Source organism: Anomaloglossus baeobatrachus, chromosome 1, assembly GCF_048569485.1.
Source record: "Anomaloglossus baeobatrachus isolate aAnoBae1 chromosome 1, aAnoBae1.hap1, whole genome shotgun sequence".
NCBI lineage: Eukaryota > Metazoa > Chordata > Amphibia > Anura > Aromobatidae > Anomaloglossus > Anomaloglossus baeobatrachus.
The window spans coordinates 77,632,602-77,650,812 of record NC_134353.1 but is presented as its reverse complement, the minus strand read 5'-3'; the positions used below and the strand labels follow the sequence as shown (position 1 = coordinate 77,650,812).

Genomic DNA, 18,211 nt, shown 5'->3' with positions numbered 1-18,211 from the left:
CCTCAATGACCCAAGGAGATTTTCTGGCATCCATCGACATCAGAGATGACTATCTGCATGTGCCTATTGCGGTTTCACACCAGCGTTGGCTACGCTTTGCGATCGGAGAGGAACATTTCCAATTCGTGGCTCTCCCCTTCGGCTTAGCCACGGCCCCTCGAGTATTCACCAAGGTCATGGCAGCAGTGGTTGCGGTCCTGCACCTCCAGGGGTTGGCAGTGATTCCTTACCTGGACGACCTTCTAGTCAAGGCCTCATCCAGTGCAGACTGCCAGCGGAGTGTCTCTCTCACTCTCGCCACGATAGTTCAGTTCGGGTGGCTTGTCAACCTGCCCAAGTCCACTCTGACCCCGACCCAGGTGCTTTTGTACCTAGGGATGCAATTCGAGACTCTGCCGGCACTTGTCAAGTTGCCCTTAGTCAAACAGCAGTCCCTTCGTCTGGCGGTGCGCTCTCTGCTGAGGCACCGCCGTCATTCCATCAGACACCTCATGCAGGTGCTGGGTCAGATGGTGGCGTCCATGGAAGCGGTTCCCTTTGCTCAGTTCCATCTGCGTCCCCTGCAGCTGGACATTCTCCGCTGTTGGGACAAGCGGATCTCTTCCTTGCCCAGGCAGGTGGCTCTGTCGTCACAGACCAGGAGCTCCCTTCAGTGGTGGCTTCGGCCCCTCTCTCTGTCACAGGGACGCTCCTTCCTGACTCCGTCCTGGGTGATCCTCACCACGGATGCCAGCCTCTCCGGTTGGGGAGCAGTATTTCTCCATCACCGAGCACAGGGCACTTGGACTCCGTCCGAATCAGCCCTCTCGATCAATGTGCTGGAGATCAGAGCTGTGTTTCTAGCTCTCCTAGCTTTTCACCACCTGTTGGCGGGCAGGCACATTCGAGTTCAGTCGGACAACGCGACAGCGGTTGCCTACATCAATCACCAGGGCGGGACTCACAGCCGTCTGGCGATGTTGGAGGTTCAACGAATCCTCCAGTGGACGGAGGACTCCAAGTCCACCATATCTGCAGTCCACATCCCAGGCGTGGAAAACTGGGAGGCCGATTACCTCAGCCGTCAAACCGTGGACAGCGGCGAGTGGGCCCTGCATCCGTCAGTGTTCAGATCAATCTGCCGCAAGTGGGGCACTCCGGAAGTGGATCTAATGGCATCCCGGCACAACAACAAGGTTCCGGTTTACGTGGCTCGCTCCCACGATCCTCAAGCCTTCGCAGCAGACGCACTGGTTCAAGATTGGTCTCAGTTCCGTCTGGCCTATATGTTTCCCCCTCTAGCGCTCTTGCCCAGGGTTCTGCGCAAGATCAGAATGGAGGGCCGTCGAGTCATACTCATTGCTCCGGACTGGCCCAGGCAAGCTTGGTACCCAGACCTGCTCCGTCTGTCTGTAGAGGTGCCGTGGCATCTCCCGGACCGCCCAGACCTTCTCTCTCAAGGTCCGTTCTTCCGCCAGAATTCTGCGGCTCTCAGATTGACGGCGTGGCTCTTGAGTCCTGGATCCTGACGGCTTCAGGCATCCCCTCTGAGGTCATCTCCACCATGACTCAGGCTCGGAAGTCTTCCTCGGCCAAGATTTACCACAGGACTTGGAGGATTTTCCTGTCCTGGTGTCGCTCTTCCGACCATGCTCCTTGGCCGTTCTCCTTGCCGACCATCCTGTCTTTTCTACAGTCCGGTCTACAGCTAGGACTGTCCCTCAATTCCCTCAAGGGACAGGTGTCGGCTCTGTCGGTATTGTTCCAGCGGCGTATCGCCCGACTGGCTCAGGTGCGCACCTTCATGCAGGGCGCATCTCACATCATTCCTCCTTACCGGCGGCCCTTGGATCCCTGGGACCTTAATCTGGTCCTCACGGCCTTACAGAAACCCCCCTTTGAGCCTCTCAGGGAGGTTCCCTTGTTTAGACTTTCACAGAAAGTTGTTTTTCTAGTAGCCATAACTTCTCTCAGGAGAGTTTCTGATTTGGCTGCGCTCTCTTCGGAATCCCCCTTTTTGGTGTTTCACCAAGACAAGGTGGTTCTTCGTCCGTCTCCGGACTTCCTCCCTAAGGTGGTGTCTCCTTTCCACCTTAACCAGGACATTTCATTGCCTTCTCTTTGTCCGGCCCCTGTGCATCGCTTTGAAAAGGCGTTGCATACCTTGGATTTGGTGCGGGCGCTCCGAATCTATGTGTCACGCACCGCCGTTTTTAGGCGGTGCACCTCACTTTTTGTGCTAACCACTGGTCAGCGCAAGGGTCTCGCTGCTTCTAAACCGACCCTAGCTCGTTGGATCAGATCGGCTATCACCGATGCCTACCAGTGTTCTCAGGTGCCTCCCCCGCCAGGGATTAAGGCGCACTCGACCAGAGCTGTCGGTGCCTCCTGGGCTTTCAGGCACGAGGCTATGGCTCAGCAGGTTTGTCAGGCTGCCACGTGGTCCAGTCTGCACACTTTTTCGAAGCACTACCAAGTGCATGCTCATGCTTCGGCAGATGCGAGCTTGGGCAGACGCATTCTTCAGGCGGCTGTCGCCCATTTGTGAAGTTAGGTTTTGCCTACTTCTCAGTTTGGTTTATTCCAACCCATGGACTGCTTTGGAACGTCCCATGGTTTGGGTCTCCCATAAGGAACGATAAAGAAAAAGAGAATTTTGTTTACTTACCGTAAATTCTTTTTCTTATAGTTCCGACATGGGAGACCCAGCACCCTCCCTGTTGCCTGTTGGCAGTTTTTTTGTTCCGTGTGTTTCACCGGCTGTTGTTAGTAGTCAGAGTTCCGGTTATTACGAGTTTTACTCTATCTCTACTTATGGGTGGATGTCCTCCTTCAGCTTTTGCACTGAACTGGGTAGATTGTCATCCAGGGGGTGTATATAGCCTGGAGGGAGGAGCTACACGTTTGAGTGTAGTACTTTGTGTGTCCTCCGGAGGCAGAAGCTATACACCCATGGTTTGGGTCTCCCATGTCGGAACTATAAGAAAAAGAATTTACGGTAAGTAAACAAAATTCTCTTTATTTATGGCCACAACAGTTTGCTCCCCTGCCATAGTGAGAGTTCTGTTTCATATAACTTGTGTGGTTTTTTTTGTTTTGTTTTTTTCTTACTGCACTATTCTATGTCCTGTTGTGTATAAATATGTGACTCTTCAGATTTTGTGTTATACCATGCCTGATGAAGAGACCAGAGTAGTCTGGAAAGCTTGCAATCATTACCATCTTTTCAGTTAGCCATTAAAAGGTATCAACCACTGAGGACTTCAGTTCTTTTAAACAATTTTTTATCTCTACTGGCTAACACGGTACAAAGATATATTTTACCTGTATGGAAAATACGAGTATTTACTACCACAGTCTTGTCAGGAGAAGTGACAGAACGTCTTTAAATCTTTTATTTGTTTGTGATTATTTATTTATTTATTTATTTATTTTAAACAGAAAATACATCAAAATTGAGAAGTGAGCACAAGATAACCAAAACTAAGCCAAAGAAGAAACTTCCAGAACCATCATCAAGTTATGATCTCCATGAAAGGTTTGGAAACTGTTTTTTTATTTTACAACAGTTTTAATCAATTTTTCAGTAGTCCATAATAGGGAAAATGCTAAAATGGTGTTACCCAAAATGGACAACCCCTTTAAGCCCTTCACGACTTTGGATGTATATATACTGTACATCAAAAGTCATGTCTCTGCCTTTGATGCGGGCTCACAGGCCGAGCCCGCATCCTTCCCTGCCCATGATGGCTGATTTAATCAGCCATCATGATCCTCTAACAGCCGGAGATCCTCCCATGGCTCTTTACCAGTTAAATCCTGCAGTCAGGGGTTAAAGGGGTTAAAAGGGATATCCACTAGATTCCCCTTGCTCACCCCCGGAAAAATAAATAAGCCTATACTCACCTCTGGTGTGGTCGTGGTTCCATCGATGTCTGAAGTTGCGTTCCTGGGGCTCACGTGACATAGTTGTGACACATGAGCTCCACCATCAATCAGCGCTCGGCGTCTGTCTCTCCACCTTCAGAGATTTGAGCAGGATGTGAGCGGTGCGCTGACTTCCTGCTCAAACATCTGAAGGCGGGGAGACAGACACCGGGCGCTGATTAGTTACAAGGCTCATGTGTCATTACAATGTTACTTGAGGCCCGGGAACGTGGCTTCAGACATCACTGGAACTGCAGCCGCATCGGAGGGGAGTATAGACTTATTTATTTTTACTGGAGTGAGCAGGGGGAATGACAGTGGACAACCCCTTTAAGAATAGGTGGTCTTGTCGATTCATGGAAGTCTCTGGTAACTGTAATGAGTGAACTCAAATTGACGTGAACCTCTTTTTGTTATCACTGGTGCAGCTTAGTTGGAAAGTGAAACATTTCATGACCTGTTTTTCTGAAATGTCTTGCATGAGACCCCATTACTAAGACAAGACTTAAGACTGGAACAACCTCTGTTCATGTGCTGTAATAAAGTGCCCTGTTATTTGCTCCAAAAAATTGAGTAAAAAATCCCTGAACCTATCACTTCTTTCAGTTTTTGCATTGTGTCACTTCGTTGCAGGGATAGTCCTTTATTGCTTTTGCAGCACAGAATGTGAAATCTCTGCTTGCAGTCCAATAGGGGCGTCTCTTCAGAGTCTTCTCCGTGAGCGTGCACTTTCACTCTTTCTTCCATATGATGTCAATCACAGCGTGCTAGACTTCACTGCTGAGCTATGATTGGTAGATTCTGGAAGAGAGGGGTGAAAGTGCACGCCCCCAGAGAAGACTCTGAAGAAACGCCCAGCAGAGATTCCACATACTGCGCTCCAAAATAAGTGGAGCAACCCATGCAAAGCAGAAATAATGGCAGAATTGAGAGAGCTCAGGGATCGGGTATTTGACTCACTTTTTTTGAGCAAGTGATGGCTCCTTCTCTGGAGGACTCATTTGAATGGAGTCCATGAAATACCACATCTTTCCTGCAGTAGCTAGAACAATAGATATGTACTTTTATTTGCCCTGACTCCACTGATCACCAGGGTGAGCTGCCAAACCAGTGTACAGTGTACGGAGCACGTCTAGTCGGAATGTGGCCGGAAGTATGCAATATTGGTGAATACTGATTACTTGATCGCCATTGAGTCATGCAAGTAGAATAAACCCTTTATTGTGCTACTGTATATGACAAGAGCCAATATTATTCCCCTAGTAAAAACAAATTATTAACCGGCATGCAACATTTCTCTTCATCATATTTAGATTGTCTCTTCATGGAGAAAGGAGACAAACTCTAGTGCCAACTATTGGAGGTAGCAATCCTAGAAGTCAGAAATGGCTCTTTAAGAAGTCTTTTCATATGACTTAAGGCCACTTTACACACTGCGATCTTGCTAGCGTGCGTACCCCCCCATCGGTTGTGCGTCACGGGCAAATCGCTGCTCGTGGCGCACAACATTGCTCGGACCCGTCACACTACTTACCTGCCTAGCGACGTTGCTGTGACCGGTGAACCGCCTCCTTTCTAAGGGAGCGGTTCGTTCGGCGTCACAGCAACGTCACTAAGCGGCCGCCCAATAGAAGCGGAGGGGCGGAGATGAGCGGCCGGAACATGCCGCCCACCTCCTTCCTTCCTCATTGCTGGTGGCCGCAGGTAAAGTGAGGTTCCTCATTCCTGCGGTGTTATAACGATTTGTGCTGCCGCAGGAATGACGAACAACCTGCGTCCCGTAACCGCAACGATATTTGGGAAATCGACAGCGTGTCCATGATCAACGATATGGTGAGTATTTTTGATCGTTAGCGGTTGCTCGTAAATGTCACACGCAATGACGTCGCTAACGAGAACGGATGTGCGTCACGAATTCCGTGACCCCCAACGACATCTCTTTAGCGATGTCGTTGCGTGTAAAGCGGCCTTTAGGATTTATGCCAGATCAGAACCTTAATTTGCAGACACGGTGTTTCGGGATGATTGTCACTCGTCAGTGCAAAGTATGAGGTCTGATCTGGCCTTGTGTGAAGCTAAAGTGGGGTCTAAGGGGAGAACTTTTCTCTTTGCATCATATCTAGAGCATTTTGTAGATGAAGCCTTCATTAATATTTATCATTCCGTTTCATTAGACTGATTTCCCAACAAAAGCAATTGCTTGAAAAGCTCAGATTATTTCAAAAGATTCGTTTGGACTCCCTGAGACAGAAGAAATCTGTTCTCCATCTCCTGGAAGGACAGCTAGAGAACAAGCTGAAGGTAGCGGTTTTGGGGTGTTTTGACCATACGTGGTAATAATGGAAGAATATAGAAATATATCACTTCCTCCTGCACCATAGACCTTTGCATCGATTTGTTCCACCTTGCTTTGAATTTTCCTTTTTTTAGGATGCAGAACAGGAGTTCATTGCTGAGCTGGCCACGCTGGCGAGGATCCGACTCACTGACAACAACTCTTCAGGAAACAGGAACGTGCAGTCCGGTCAGTATGGGGAAGAGATTTGTCCATAAGTGGGAGGGTATACTTGAACTGTAACGGGTCACATTTGCTCTGTATCAGTGAAGGATATGTTACACGCTTGCAATAAAGCTTCCATTTTTGATAGATCTACAAATGACTCCGTTTTCACAGCACATAATGACTGTTCAAACCAAGTACACGCGCTTCATGCATCATGACGTGGCCAAACATTTAAGTGCACCTTCTCACCTGCTTGTTTTCCAACCATCTTGCGTTTTTTGCCTTTTTGATGTCAAAGCTGTCAAAAAAGGGGTGGGATGGAAAACATGCAGGTGGGCCCTTTTCTGCCTCTTTGATGTCAGAGCTGTCAAAGAAGAAGGGAGGGAAGGAGATACAGTAGATGGAAAACATGCAGGTGGCAAGGGGCACTTAAATGTTTGGCCCCCACCATGATGCACTGAGTGCCTGTACTTGGTTTAAACAGTCTTTCTGTGCTGACAGAGTCACTTTAAGCATAGATATCATCTGCATAATTTCCTATGTAACAATAGTGCCTGCAAATAACGTTTGTGATACAACTTATCAAAGGAGTTGTATTAAGTTTTAAAGGAGCTTCCTGCAGCAACCCTCACAAATGCCAATATAGGGCTCTGCAGAACCCCAACTGAATGATGCATTGGTTGAGCATGCTTACTGCCACTCCATTAATTTCTATGAGATGCCCAGAGAGAAGTATTTGGCAATCAGTAGGGGTCCGTGTGGGCTGACCCCCAACTATCAGCAAGTTATCAACCTATGCAATAAATATGTTAGTGCTTTGAGAAACCCTTTTGCAGCCTCTTAAAGAAAACGGGGTTTTTCTCCACTTGTACAAACACTATCATTGGTTTGAATCCATTTTTTAGCCTCTTTATTTTGGAAATCATTAGTGCTCTGCTGTCTTCACATGTATCTATGGCAATTCAGGAGGTGAAAAAATATAGCAATTTTTATTATTTGATTTTTTTTAATATATTTTTTATTTTTTTTGCATTTTATTTCCTCTTTACGCCACCAGCGGTTTTTTAAAGTTTGATATGACTCATACATTATTATTTTTTGCACATTTAAGGGTTAAGTGAAGTCAGTGCTGCATAATGCAGCTTGTTTTAGGAAGATAAGTTGAAAGGAAACTGTACTTTCAAGAAACTACATAAATCTATAGAACATGAAAATATAAGAAACTTCGTAAGATATCCTATCAGCTAATTTTGCTTCTATCTCCACATGTGAGCCACTTCTCCCCGTCCCCAGCCCTGACTTTTGATCTCACTATTCATCCTGAAAAAAAAGAATAACTACTTTCAAGGAACTACATATATCTATAGAACATGAAAATATAAGAAACTTCGTAATATATCCTATCAGCTAATTTTGCTTCTATCTCCACATGTGAGCCACTTGTGCACTCCCCAGTCCTGACTTTTGATCTCACTATTCACCCTGAAAAGACAGCATAACTTAGTCTTTCTGAAGATAACAAGGACTGCCAGTATACTCTTTGGAGATCGGGGAAAACTATTGATGAAAAGTGAGGAAGCTGGCAGACAGAGACATATATCATGCTGAGCTTTCTAACAAGTCTTTCACCTCCCCTCACAGTTGGATTCACATCTAGACAGCTCAGTACTGCTGTATATTGTCCTCCATGCTGCTTCATTTTATGTGATAACTAAGAAATGAAGAGCAAGAAGCTCTCTTGGTGTACTGTGATGTCTACGGGAGACATTACAGCAGCTCATCTCCTCCTGCCAGTTCAGAGTCAATTGCAAATTAACAGATTTATTCTGCATTTTCACTAATTTTCCCTGATCAGACATGAAGTCATATAATGGACAATTGAGTGTTTTTCTCATGTGCATACACAGCACAGCTTATCGTGAAAAGTTACTTGAAAGTACAGTTACCCTTTCTAGAGATGAGCAGACCTGTGGAAATTCGGTTCTGCGGGATCAGCTGGACTTTAGGTGAAGTTCGGTTGGGACCCGGATTTGACCTGAACCCCATTGGAAGTCACTGATTAGGCAGTTTGACTACATAGAGAGCACTTCCGGGGAGGGCATTTTTTTTGTACACACTACATCCGAACATTGTTTTTATCCCCAGCAAGAGCCTTTCAGAGACTCCATGTAGCTCACACTGGGCCGAGCACCAAGCGTAACCAAGCACAGCGATTCTTGATCAACTGATTAGCATACATGAAGCACCGAAACTCCGAACTGTGACAGTGATTTTTTTTCTAAAGCCCATGTTCGGTACGAACAGCAAACTTTACAGTTTGGGTTTGGTGTAATCTTAATCCCTTTCCATACAGATAGCAGGGTGGTTTGGTTGGGGGAGACCTCTAGAGGGTCTCTCAGGGTCTCAAAGGAGGATTCCAGATTAGAACTGTGCAGATGTATATGAATCAGGAGAAATAACCACACAGAGACGTATCTCTAACCGGGAGAAGCTCAATGCTCTTATAACCCGTATATTGTAAAACAAACACAGTTATACAATTCATTCAGTACATTCCTATTGCTGTTGACCAATTATCTAACTTGGTTTCACTTACTCCCTTATTTGGCTACAGTCTCCTACATGACTATACTGTCCTTGATAAGGCACCTGGAGATAAGCAAAAGTCTATGCAAGTACATCAGCAGCTTGTTACTGACATTCAAGAGACCAGTCTAAGCTAGCCTCCTGAATGCCTGCTTTGTTCAATTTAGTTAATAATTAGTTAATTAGTTTCAATAATACATTCCAGGATGTGCACCCTAGTATACATGATAGCATTTAAGCAATGGTTATACAAAGACAGATTATCTTATTATTTTGGACAATTGATTCATAGCCTAGGCCCTCACAGTCCCCCCTTAATAAGATTATCTGTCTGCCTTTATCTTAAATGGAGAGATTTCCCAGGGAATCTTCACCTTCCACACTACAGTATATAGGTACATGCTAGTCATGTTCTCGGACCTTATACTCGTCTGGGACCCCCCTTGGGACTCCAATTACATCTATATATACATAGGGGGTCTTCCAATAGGTCATTGTTTGACACAGCTCTACGGGCAGTGGCTCCACCCTTGGATACCTATTTTATCTGTTCGAGGGTAACTCCATGATTTACAGGGGCTATTAGGATTGGCATTATTACTTTCATTAGGGCACATTGTCCTGACCAAGGAAGGTTGAGTCTAGATCTTATCTTGAGGTCCGCACATAACCAAAAAACACATATACAGATTGTCTGTGGTTCTTTTTCAGATGGTAAATGAGAAGGAAGATACTTGGTTGGTGCTAGTCCATCCAGGGCCGACTCGTGAACCTTGGTGCTCTGCTCTTGATAAAAAAACAAAACATGATGAGGCTTCATGTGAGCAGTTTGAGGTGCTGACTCAGAGAAGCCTTCTGAGATAATGGGTGGAATGGCAGCCGCTCTCTGCTTCAGTTGTTTCAGGTCCATTGGTTTCTGAGGCGAGATGTTAACTCGCGTGTCACTGCCAGTGCTCAGCAGACTGGGCTGTGGAGACATCAGCCTGGTGGGATGGGCTCTCCCAAAACTTTTCCCGGAATTAGAAGGTTTACAGCTGGCATTTTGTATTAAGAATAATCACTGAATATATTTATATATGTGTTAGTAGAAAACAAAAACATTCATAAATATGTATGTTAGGCTACATCAACTAAACTACATATTTGGGTCTGTGAAATGGCTGAATTAAGTATCTCAGGTTACTCAATTCTTACCCTCAACAGTCCCCTCTAAAGACTCACTTCTGTCATTTCCAAATACTAAGGGCACTGTGTTCCCTTAGGAAGAGAGGCAGAAAGATCTGTTGGGAAAACCTGCTTGACTGAACGTTGAGGCATGGGCGGAGAGAGGAAAGGGTTTTCTTCACCGGTTTGAGACCAAGGACTCCTACGGGAGTCCCCACCCTTTGTAGTTGGACTTTCCCTTGTCTGAAGGTTCTCTAAATCCTCTCTTCTATCTATTTTGGCAATGATGGTCTGAGACTGTACAGGTCTTTTGAAAAGGATAAATACAAGCAAGATGCTCAGTGCAGCTCTGGTGGGTTGACGCTTCTGCAATGCGAGGCATGAATCCATGTTGTCCTGCCATTGAGCTTCATCGAAATTTCTGTGGTTGGGAGAAGCTGGATCAGCTCATCTAGTCTTGACTCATGGGTCTTTCTCACTTGTCCTTTTAGGATCAATCTGACTGAAGACCATATGCTACTAGCTCTGATTTAATATCTAAAATTGGAGAATACACCTGTTTATCACACTATTTAGTCAATCATATAAAAATTGTACATGCCTGTGCTAAACCAAAAATATCTTACAAATAGAAGACCTGTTTATTACGAAAGAAAACAAAACATACATTTCCTTCACAGCTTGCCAGTTTCCATCTATCTATAAAATATACACTTTTTTACTTCTGTAAACCCATTTTTTTTACATATCACCTCCATCATGTGTTCTTCAGCAATAACATCGTTTTCTGCACTGGAATGCCTCTGACCAAACCTGGAAAGAAATTCAGACAACACGCACAAACTTACATAAAACCTGCTCATGATATACATCTATAATCAATCTGCAGTCTCTGAAATGGGTAGAGCAGATGCTGGGTGTGTTTCTGCAGACTCTTTACAATTTTCCTCACATTGTTTTAAGGACGTGTTTTACAAGACTGGGTGACTCTACCCACCTGAGTACTGAACTTTGGTGTCACCAAAGCACATACTGATAGCTGTCTTTCACAGATGTTAGTCCGTAGGTTACCTGGGCCATCAATGAGAAGAGAACTTATGGCAGAGAAAGCTTACCAGCCTTTTTCCACAGACCTTCCTCAGTCAGCTGGGCTCCCTGTGTCTCACACTCCCTTCCTTGTTGAATCGCTTGTTACTGTAGGGATTTAAGAATACAAGAAGTGACAAATGTCACGGACATGACCGAGGTATGGTACTGGTCTGCATTAGTAAAGGACTCTCAACTCTAAAGGGTGCTTTACATTCTGCGACATCGATAGCGATCTCGTTAGCGATGTAACACGCCAGATCGCACATACGATTTGCTGAGATCGCACATGTGACCGGCGATATAAAAAAGGACCTATGTGCGATTTCGGTAAATCTTATCTGCGATCTGGTGTGTCACATCGCTAACGAGATTGCTTGCGATGTCGCAGTGTGTAAAGCACCCTTAAGCCCGTTCACTGGTTCTTTGTCAGCTGCACCTGTGCGAGGATCTCCTGGCTCCATCACCGTCAGCTCAGGTATAGACTTTATCTTCAGTATACCTAGCTCATTTGACAACAGGAAAGATCTACAACTTACGTACACATTTATCCATCTTACCCACCTCTGTTCTACCCATTCAGAGAGGGCATCAATACATCACTGCCTCCTGTACTGATAGGAGGGAAGGGAGTGGTTAAAATTTTGATTACCTCATGTTGTGTAAACCGTAGCATATCCAGTATAGAATCGATTAACATCTTGTTCCATCTATGAAAACAAAAACTAAAAATATGCATTAGATCATTCTTATAACTTTAACTCTGACCAAAATACAGTTAGTGGTCATCTATACTTTACATGGTTGAAAATACTAAATAAATAACATATAGGACAACATTTTCTTGTTTAAATTATTAGACATGTTTCATAGTAGTCCAGTAAATATGACTGTTGCGGGGGAAGGGCCAGCTTCAGAGTTTGTCTAATATGTCTGCTGCGCCTTCTACTGCTGGAGAATATAATAGATAACTTCTTCCCCCCAATTTTTTTTTGTGTACCAATTTAGGAAAATTCACAGTGTTATGCTGCTACTCTGTACAAGAAAAATAAGACCGCAGACAGTAAATTACTATAAAACTCAAACAAGACAAACACTGGATATAACCCAAGTCTCTACAACAATATACACTGCTGGGGAATTTTTAGACTTTACGATAGATAACACGGTTTGTATATACTGTACACTAATATCTATGAAAGAAAGTAAAACCAGAATATTAATAAAATACTGGCAGTCTATATGCAGAGACACAAAATAAAAATATATTGTCCAAATAAATCACCATAAAAACAAAAGGAAAAAAAAAAACCAACTAATTTGCATATCTCAAGCAATCTATTTTTCCCTACAAAGTTAATTTAATCATTCAGGTATGAGCAGTAAAATAAAAACAAACCATTACTAATTTCATTTGTGAAATCCTGAACTCTAAGGGTTAAGCAGAGCTCACTTCACCAGTTGGGAGGGGCCACATTCCATTCTTATATTAGAGTAGAAGAGCTAGGAGTCAGAGTGAAGGGAAAAAAATCATCTTCCTCTGTTTTAAAGTCCGAAACAAATAGCTTTGAAACTTTTGCTCTCCATAATACACATCTCTGTTGGATCTATTTTTTAATTTTTTCACAAATGGATAGAATACCTTCTAACATTATTGGGGGTAAATCTTTTAAGGTTTTTAGATTAACTAACACAGTGCAAAGATATGTATTTACCTGCCTCTATTCTTTTTTTTGTTTTTTAAGATATTATGCTGCTGGACTATTAATATACCAATTGTTCCAAATTTTCACTTATTGTATCTGAATTAGCCGTGTTATCATACACCCCTGTCTCCTGCATCAGCAAATCTCTTGTGCCTATCCTGAACAAAACCTGAGCCCCCGAGGGAGTATATGGGCATATCGTGAATTGAAAACCTCTGGATGGGTCCGGGATTGCTCCGAGTAGGGTTCACCATGTGGGGGAAGAAAAGGCACATGGTGGCCGAGATGGAAAGAGCTGGGACGGGGGGTGTTGCCGCGGTGGGTTTCATGGGGTCTCCTGTTTGGGGTACTGCCGTGTCCAATAAAAACCTTGAGATTGACTGGGGTAGCGGGGCAGTAGTAGCAACAAAACACCCCACATGTTCATTTGCACTGCTCTCGTATTTAGGCAACATATAATAAAACACAGCATCTCCTCCTGCACCTTCTTCTTCTATTTTAATCTATCCTTCTGACTGCAACATCTCCGCTACTTTACCAAATACCTGTGCATCTTCCCACAATCCTTTATCTTTCAACTTTCCACTATTTCCCTTCAGCGATGCATTGCATTGTTACGGCTGTAACCGTCCGCTAAAAATCTCTGAGGCATGACGCACATCTTTCTTTCCCTCTCTGTCTGTTACTAATTCTGTAACATTCTGTGAACCTTCAGGTTTCTCAACTTTCTTCGTCCTCCACTTAAACATTATTGCTGTCTTGGCAGCAGTTGGATTACACTAATTCAAGACTATATGGTGCGCGCTACAGTCCGGCCGGCACTGGGGCATTCCACCCTTATTCTAGCTCCCTCAGCTAAGTAAAAACAAGGGTATCCCGTGAAAGGAGGAGGGCGCACAAAAATGTCACTTACAAGAATGTCCCATCCTCCAGACTTGGTCAGCTGTGCCAATTTATTGTCCTAATTCCCTATCTTCAATCACGGGTGCCCCCCCCACCGCATCCTCAAACTATGGATCGGGTCAGTCTAACCAGCTATATCCAATAAGGAATAACGTTTGGAACACCATTCTAAGTCTGAACTGGGTGCAAAAACCTAAAAAAACATCACTATGGGGAGATAAGGTATGCACACCAGTGACTATGTAAGGGGAATACATGAAATAGCAGAAACTGCTGTGTGAATACTGACTTGAAAAATCCAATAGCTATATGTAAGAGTGAAAATGTGAAAAATGGAATCTGCATTACTGCCATGAACATATAAATAAAGAGAAATTTAGCTACTGAATTGATCAATGCAATAGAGCCCCAACACTACGCCAAAATATTTCTCTACGTTGGGGTCCCTAGCTTGTGTGTGTCCTCTCATGCAGTTAAAAAACTTACCGTGTATGGGAAGCTGAGACCCAGGCTATTTATGCGTATGATATGGATTGGCAATAGGTGTGGTTGGGGAGGGTTCACAAACGAAAAACTACTAACAATAACCATGGTTATGATTAAGGGCGTTAAGCCAGAAACGCGTTAACCACGACCATGCCATGTCTGTATTGCACTGAATAAATCACCTGGTCACTCAGCTGGATCGCTTTCCTTCATTTCAAATCCATCTTCTGACGTCTTACCCCCTACTATCCATTCTCCGGATCCCTTGTGACAATTGAATTCCACACCACAGGACAGGATTTGAGCTACCGGGCCCCCAGCGCCCAGCGGGCACCACCACCGAGTCAATATAGGGTACTTTTATCTCCGATGAGGTCACAAGGCCTATCACCCCCTCCTCTCCAAGAACAACTTTGTTGGCAGTGAAAAGCCAGTATGTAACACTTACCGGGGTTGTGGGATGATCAGTCCGGTTGGAGCGGAAGGAGGTCCTGGTGTGAGTAATCCAGGTATCAGGGTGCATGTGTTTTCGGGGTGCTTCTTATGGGGGCCACACGATTTGGGCGCCAACTGTTGGTGGAGACCTCTAGGGGGTCTTTCAGGGTCTCGGAGGAGGATTCCAGATTAGAACTGGGCAGATGTATATGAATCAGGAGAAATGACCACACAGAGATGTATCCAGGAAAAGCTCAATGCTCTTCTAACCCGTATATTGTAAAACAAACACAGTTATACAATTCATTCAGTACATTCGTATTGCTGTTGACCAATTATCTAACTTGGTTTCACTTACTCTCTTGTTTGGCTACAGTTTCCTACATGACTATACTGTCCTTGATAAGGCACCTAGAGATAAGCAAAAGTCTGTGCCTACCTCAGCAGCTTGTTACTGACATTCAAGAGACCAGTCTAAGCTAGCCTCCTGAATGCATGCTTTGTTCAATTTAGCATGATTAGGGTGCAGGATGTGCACCCTAGTATACATGATAGCATTTAAGCATTGGTTATACAAAGACAGATTATCTTATTATTTTGGACAATTGATTCATAGGCCCTCAGTTTAGCTTCACTGATAAGATCAGTCTCACATGCCATGAGTCCTTAGAATCTGATTGCTGTAATATTGACCTAAGTGCTGATGCTTTACATCTAATCACTGCATTGTCTTCCAGGACCTGAACCTTCCAATAGGATTCCCTCCATGAAGAAGCTAAAATGACAAAGTGCAAATGTCAGCAGAAGTAACCAAGGATGGCTGTGTAACAATACATATAGATATGAATGAACTATATAAGTGATCCCCTCCTGTACTGTTTTCTGTGAGATCACTGCTATGTACTTTGGTGTATGGCTTCATATGAAAGGATGAGCAACTGAATATACCAAAACATTGCCGAATATAAAACCACAATCAACTAAGAAAACTTGCGGCAACTTGGAGCCTGGAGTGAAATATGGGAAAGGAAAAGAAGTTGTGAAGAAAATTTAACTCTGCTAAACAAGAAACAGCATACAGCATGCCATCCTTAGCGCACCGCGGCATAACAGTGATAACATCATGCCATCCTCAGCGCACCGCGGCATAACAGCGTGCCATCCTCAGCGCACCGCGGCATAACAGCGTGCCATCCTCAGCGCACCGCGGCATAACAGCGTGCCATCCTCAGCGCACCGCGGCATAACAGCGTGCCATCCTCAGCACATCGCGGCATAATAGCGTGCCATCCTCAGCACATCGCGGCATAACAGCGTGCCATCCGCACTGCGGCATAACAGCGTGCCATCCTCAGCGCACCGCGGCATAGTGCCATCCTCAGTGCACTGGGGCATAACAGCGTGCCATCCTCAGCACATCACGGCATAACAGCGTGCCATCCTCAGCGCACTGGGGGATGACAGCGTGCCATCCTCAGCGCACCGCGGCACAACAGCATGACATCCGCAAGCAAGAAAACTAATAACAAGTCCATTTCATAACTGTACAGCGGTCACAATGGAGACAGGTGAGTAACGTTCTCCTGGAAGTCATTGAACCCAGACTTGTCCACCAGATAGTGTGATCCATCACTGCACAGAACATGTCACCTCCAGAGTCCAGTGGTGGTGGCTTACCACTGCTGCATCTAATACACGGCATTGTGCTTGGTGATGTATGGTTCGGCATTCTGCTGGGTGATGTACGGCTGCTGCAACAGCTCGGCCATGAAGCTCCCAGCGGCGGGTGCAGTGTTTGTGCTGATGTTGCCAGAGGAGGTCTCTACAGTTATGGAGCCAGTAGAGGGTTGGTGACTTTTCTGCCCTCTGTTCCTCAGCACTTGGTCACCACAATCTGTAATTTCCCATTTTTTGGGGTGTATATTTGCATTCTGTACAAGTAGAAGACATACACGGTCTTGAAGTTTGCTTTTTTCAGCATACTAGATTTACTCATTTATTTACACACTTGTGTGCGATTTACCTTTTATTCAAATATAAAGTTCCAGGGTACTTATAAGGTGTAATTTGGATCAAAAAAATGTCATGTAAAAGTCAGTTTTTCCTTTAAAATCCATCAAATCTGTTTAAAAATATAGATGAGTTATACAACTCTGATTACCTGCTGTCACCACTAGGGGGAGCGTACTGAAGACATTTAACATTGAGATTAATCAGAGCTGCATAAATCTTTCTGGAGTTCTCTGCAGCGGGTAGTGACTGTAGCCTGGCGGGATAATAGAATTAGTGTGGCGGTGGCTAGCAGGGGGGGTTGGGGCTCTGTATTATTCAAACATTAAACAAGGGCAATTAATTTCTTTACCTATTTTTGATAAATGATATACAAATAATAAATCTTCGATCACTGCATTAAAGGGGGCTTTACACGGTAGCGATATCGCTAGCAATTTGTAGCGATAGCGAGCGTGTAAGTACCCGCCCAGTCGCGCATGCGATTGTTTGTGATCGCTGCCGTAGCGAACATTATCGCTACGGCAGTGTCACACATACTTACCTGGTCAGCGGCGTCGCTGTGACTGCTGAACAATCCCTCCTTCAAGGGGGAGGGACGTTCGGCATTACAGCGACGTCACCGCAACGTCACTAAGCGGCCGACCAATCAAAGCGGAGGGGCGGAGATGAGCAGGACGTAACATCCCGCCCACCTCCTTCCTTCCGCATTGTGGCCGGCAGCAGGTAAGGAGACGTTCCTCGCTCCTGCGGTGTCACACATAGCGATGTGTGCTGCCGCATGAGCGATGAACCACCTGGATAAACAACCCTTACCGATTTTTGAGTTTGGGACGACCTCTCCATGGTGAACGATTTTCACCATTTTTGAGGTCGCTTAAGGTCGCTGGTAAGTATTACACGCTGCGATATTGTTAATGACGCCGGATGTTCGTCACTAACAACTTGACCCCGACGACAAAACATTAACGATATCGTATCGTGTAAAGCCCCCTTAAGTCAAGAGGCAAGAAATCTGCGGAAGCCATGCTGATTACATTTCCCAGAAACAGACAAAAAAGGAGACTAAAGGATCCAGGGTTTTTTAAATGTACAGTATATTTGGGGCTTTCTCTTTAATCATGGTACTATTAAAATAAAAGACAAATGTTTATAATATTTATTGCTTGTATAAAATATTTATATTTTACTATTTTAATAAAAACTATAAACTACTGTCTGCTTTTCTCAGTCTGTTTATTTGCTATATATATATATATATACTAGAAGGTGGCCTGATTCTACGCATCGGGTATTCTAGAATTTACGTATTGTGTAGTTCATGTATGATTTTTGTTATATATATATATAACAAAAATCATACATGAACTACACAATACGTAAATTCTAGAATACCCGATGCGTAGAATCAGGCCACCTTCTAGTA

General features: G+C 44.5%; 1 protein-coding gene across 1 annotated transcript in view; it reads left to right on the top strand.

Moving 5' to 3' along the window:
• EVC (EvC ciliary complex subunit 1) overlaps positions 1–17,950 on the top strand; it is a 147,192-nt gene extending 129,242 nt beyond the window's left edge. The window contains exons 17-20 of the mRNA XM_075346881.1: positions 3,421–3,517; positions 6,081–6,207; positions 6,337–6,430; positions 15,513–17,950. Of these exons, the coding sequence (XP_075202996.1) occupies positions 3,421–3,517; positions 6,081–6,207; positions 6,337–6,430; positions 15,513–15,559 (365 nt within the window). The 3' untranslated portion in view covers positions 15,560–17,950. The remainder of the gene's footprint in view (positions 1–3,420; positions 3,518–6,080; positions 6,208–6,336; positions 6,431–15,512) is intronic.
• The last annotated feature ends 261 nt before the right edge of the window (positions 17,951–18,211 follow it).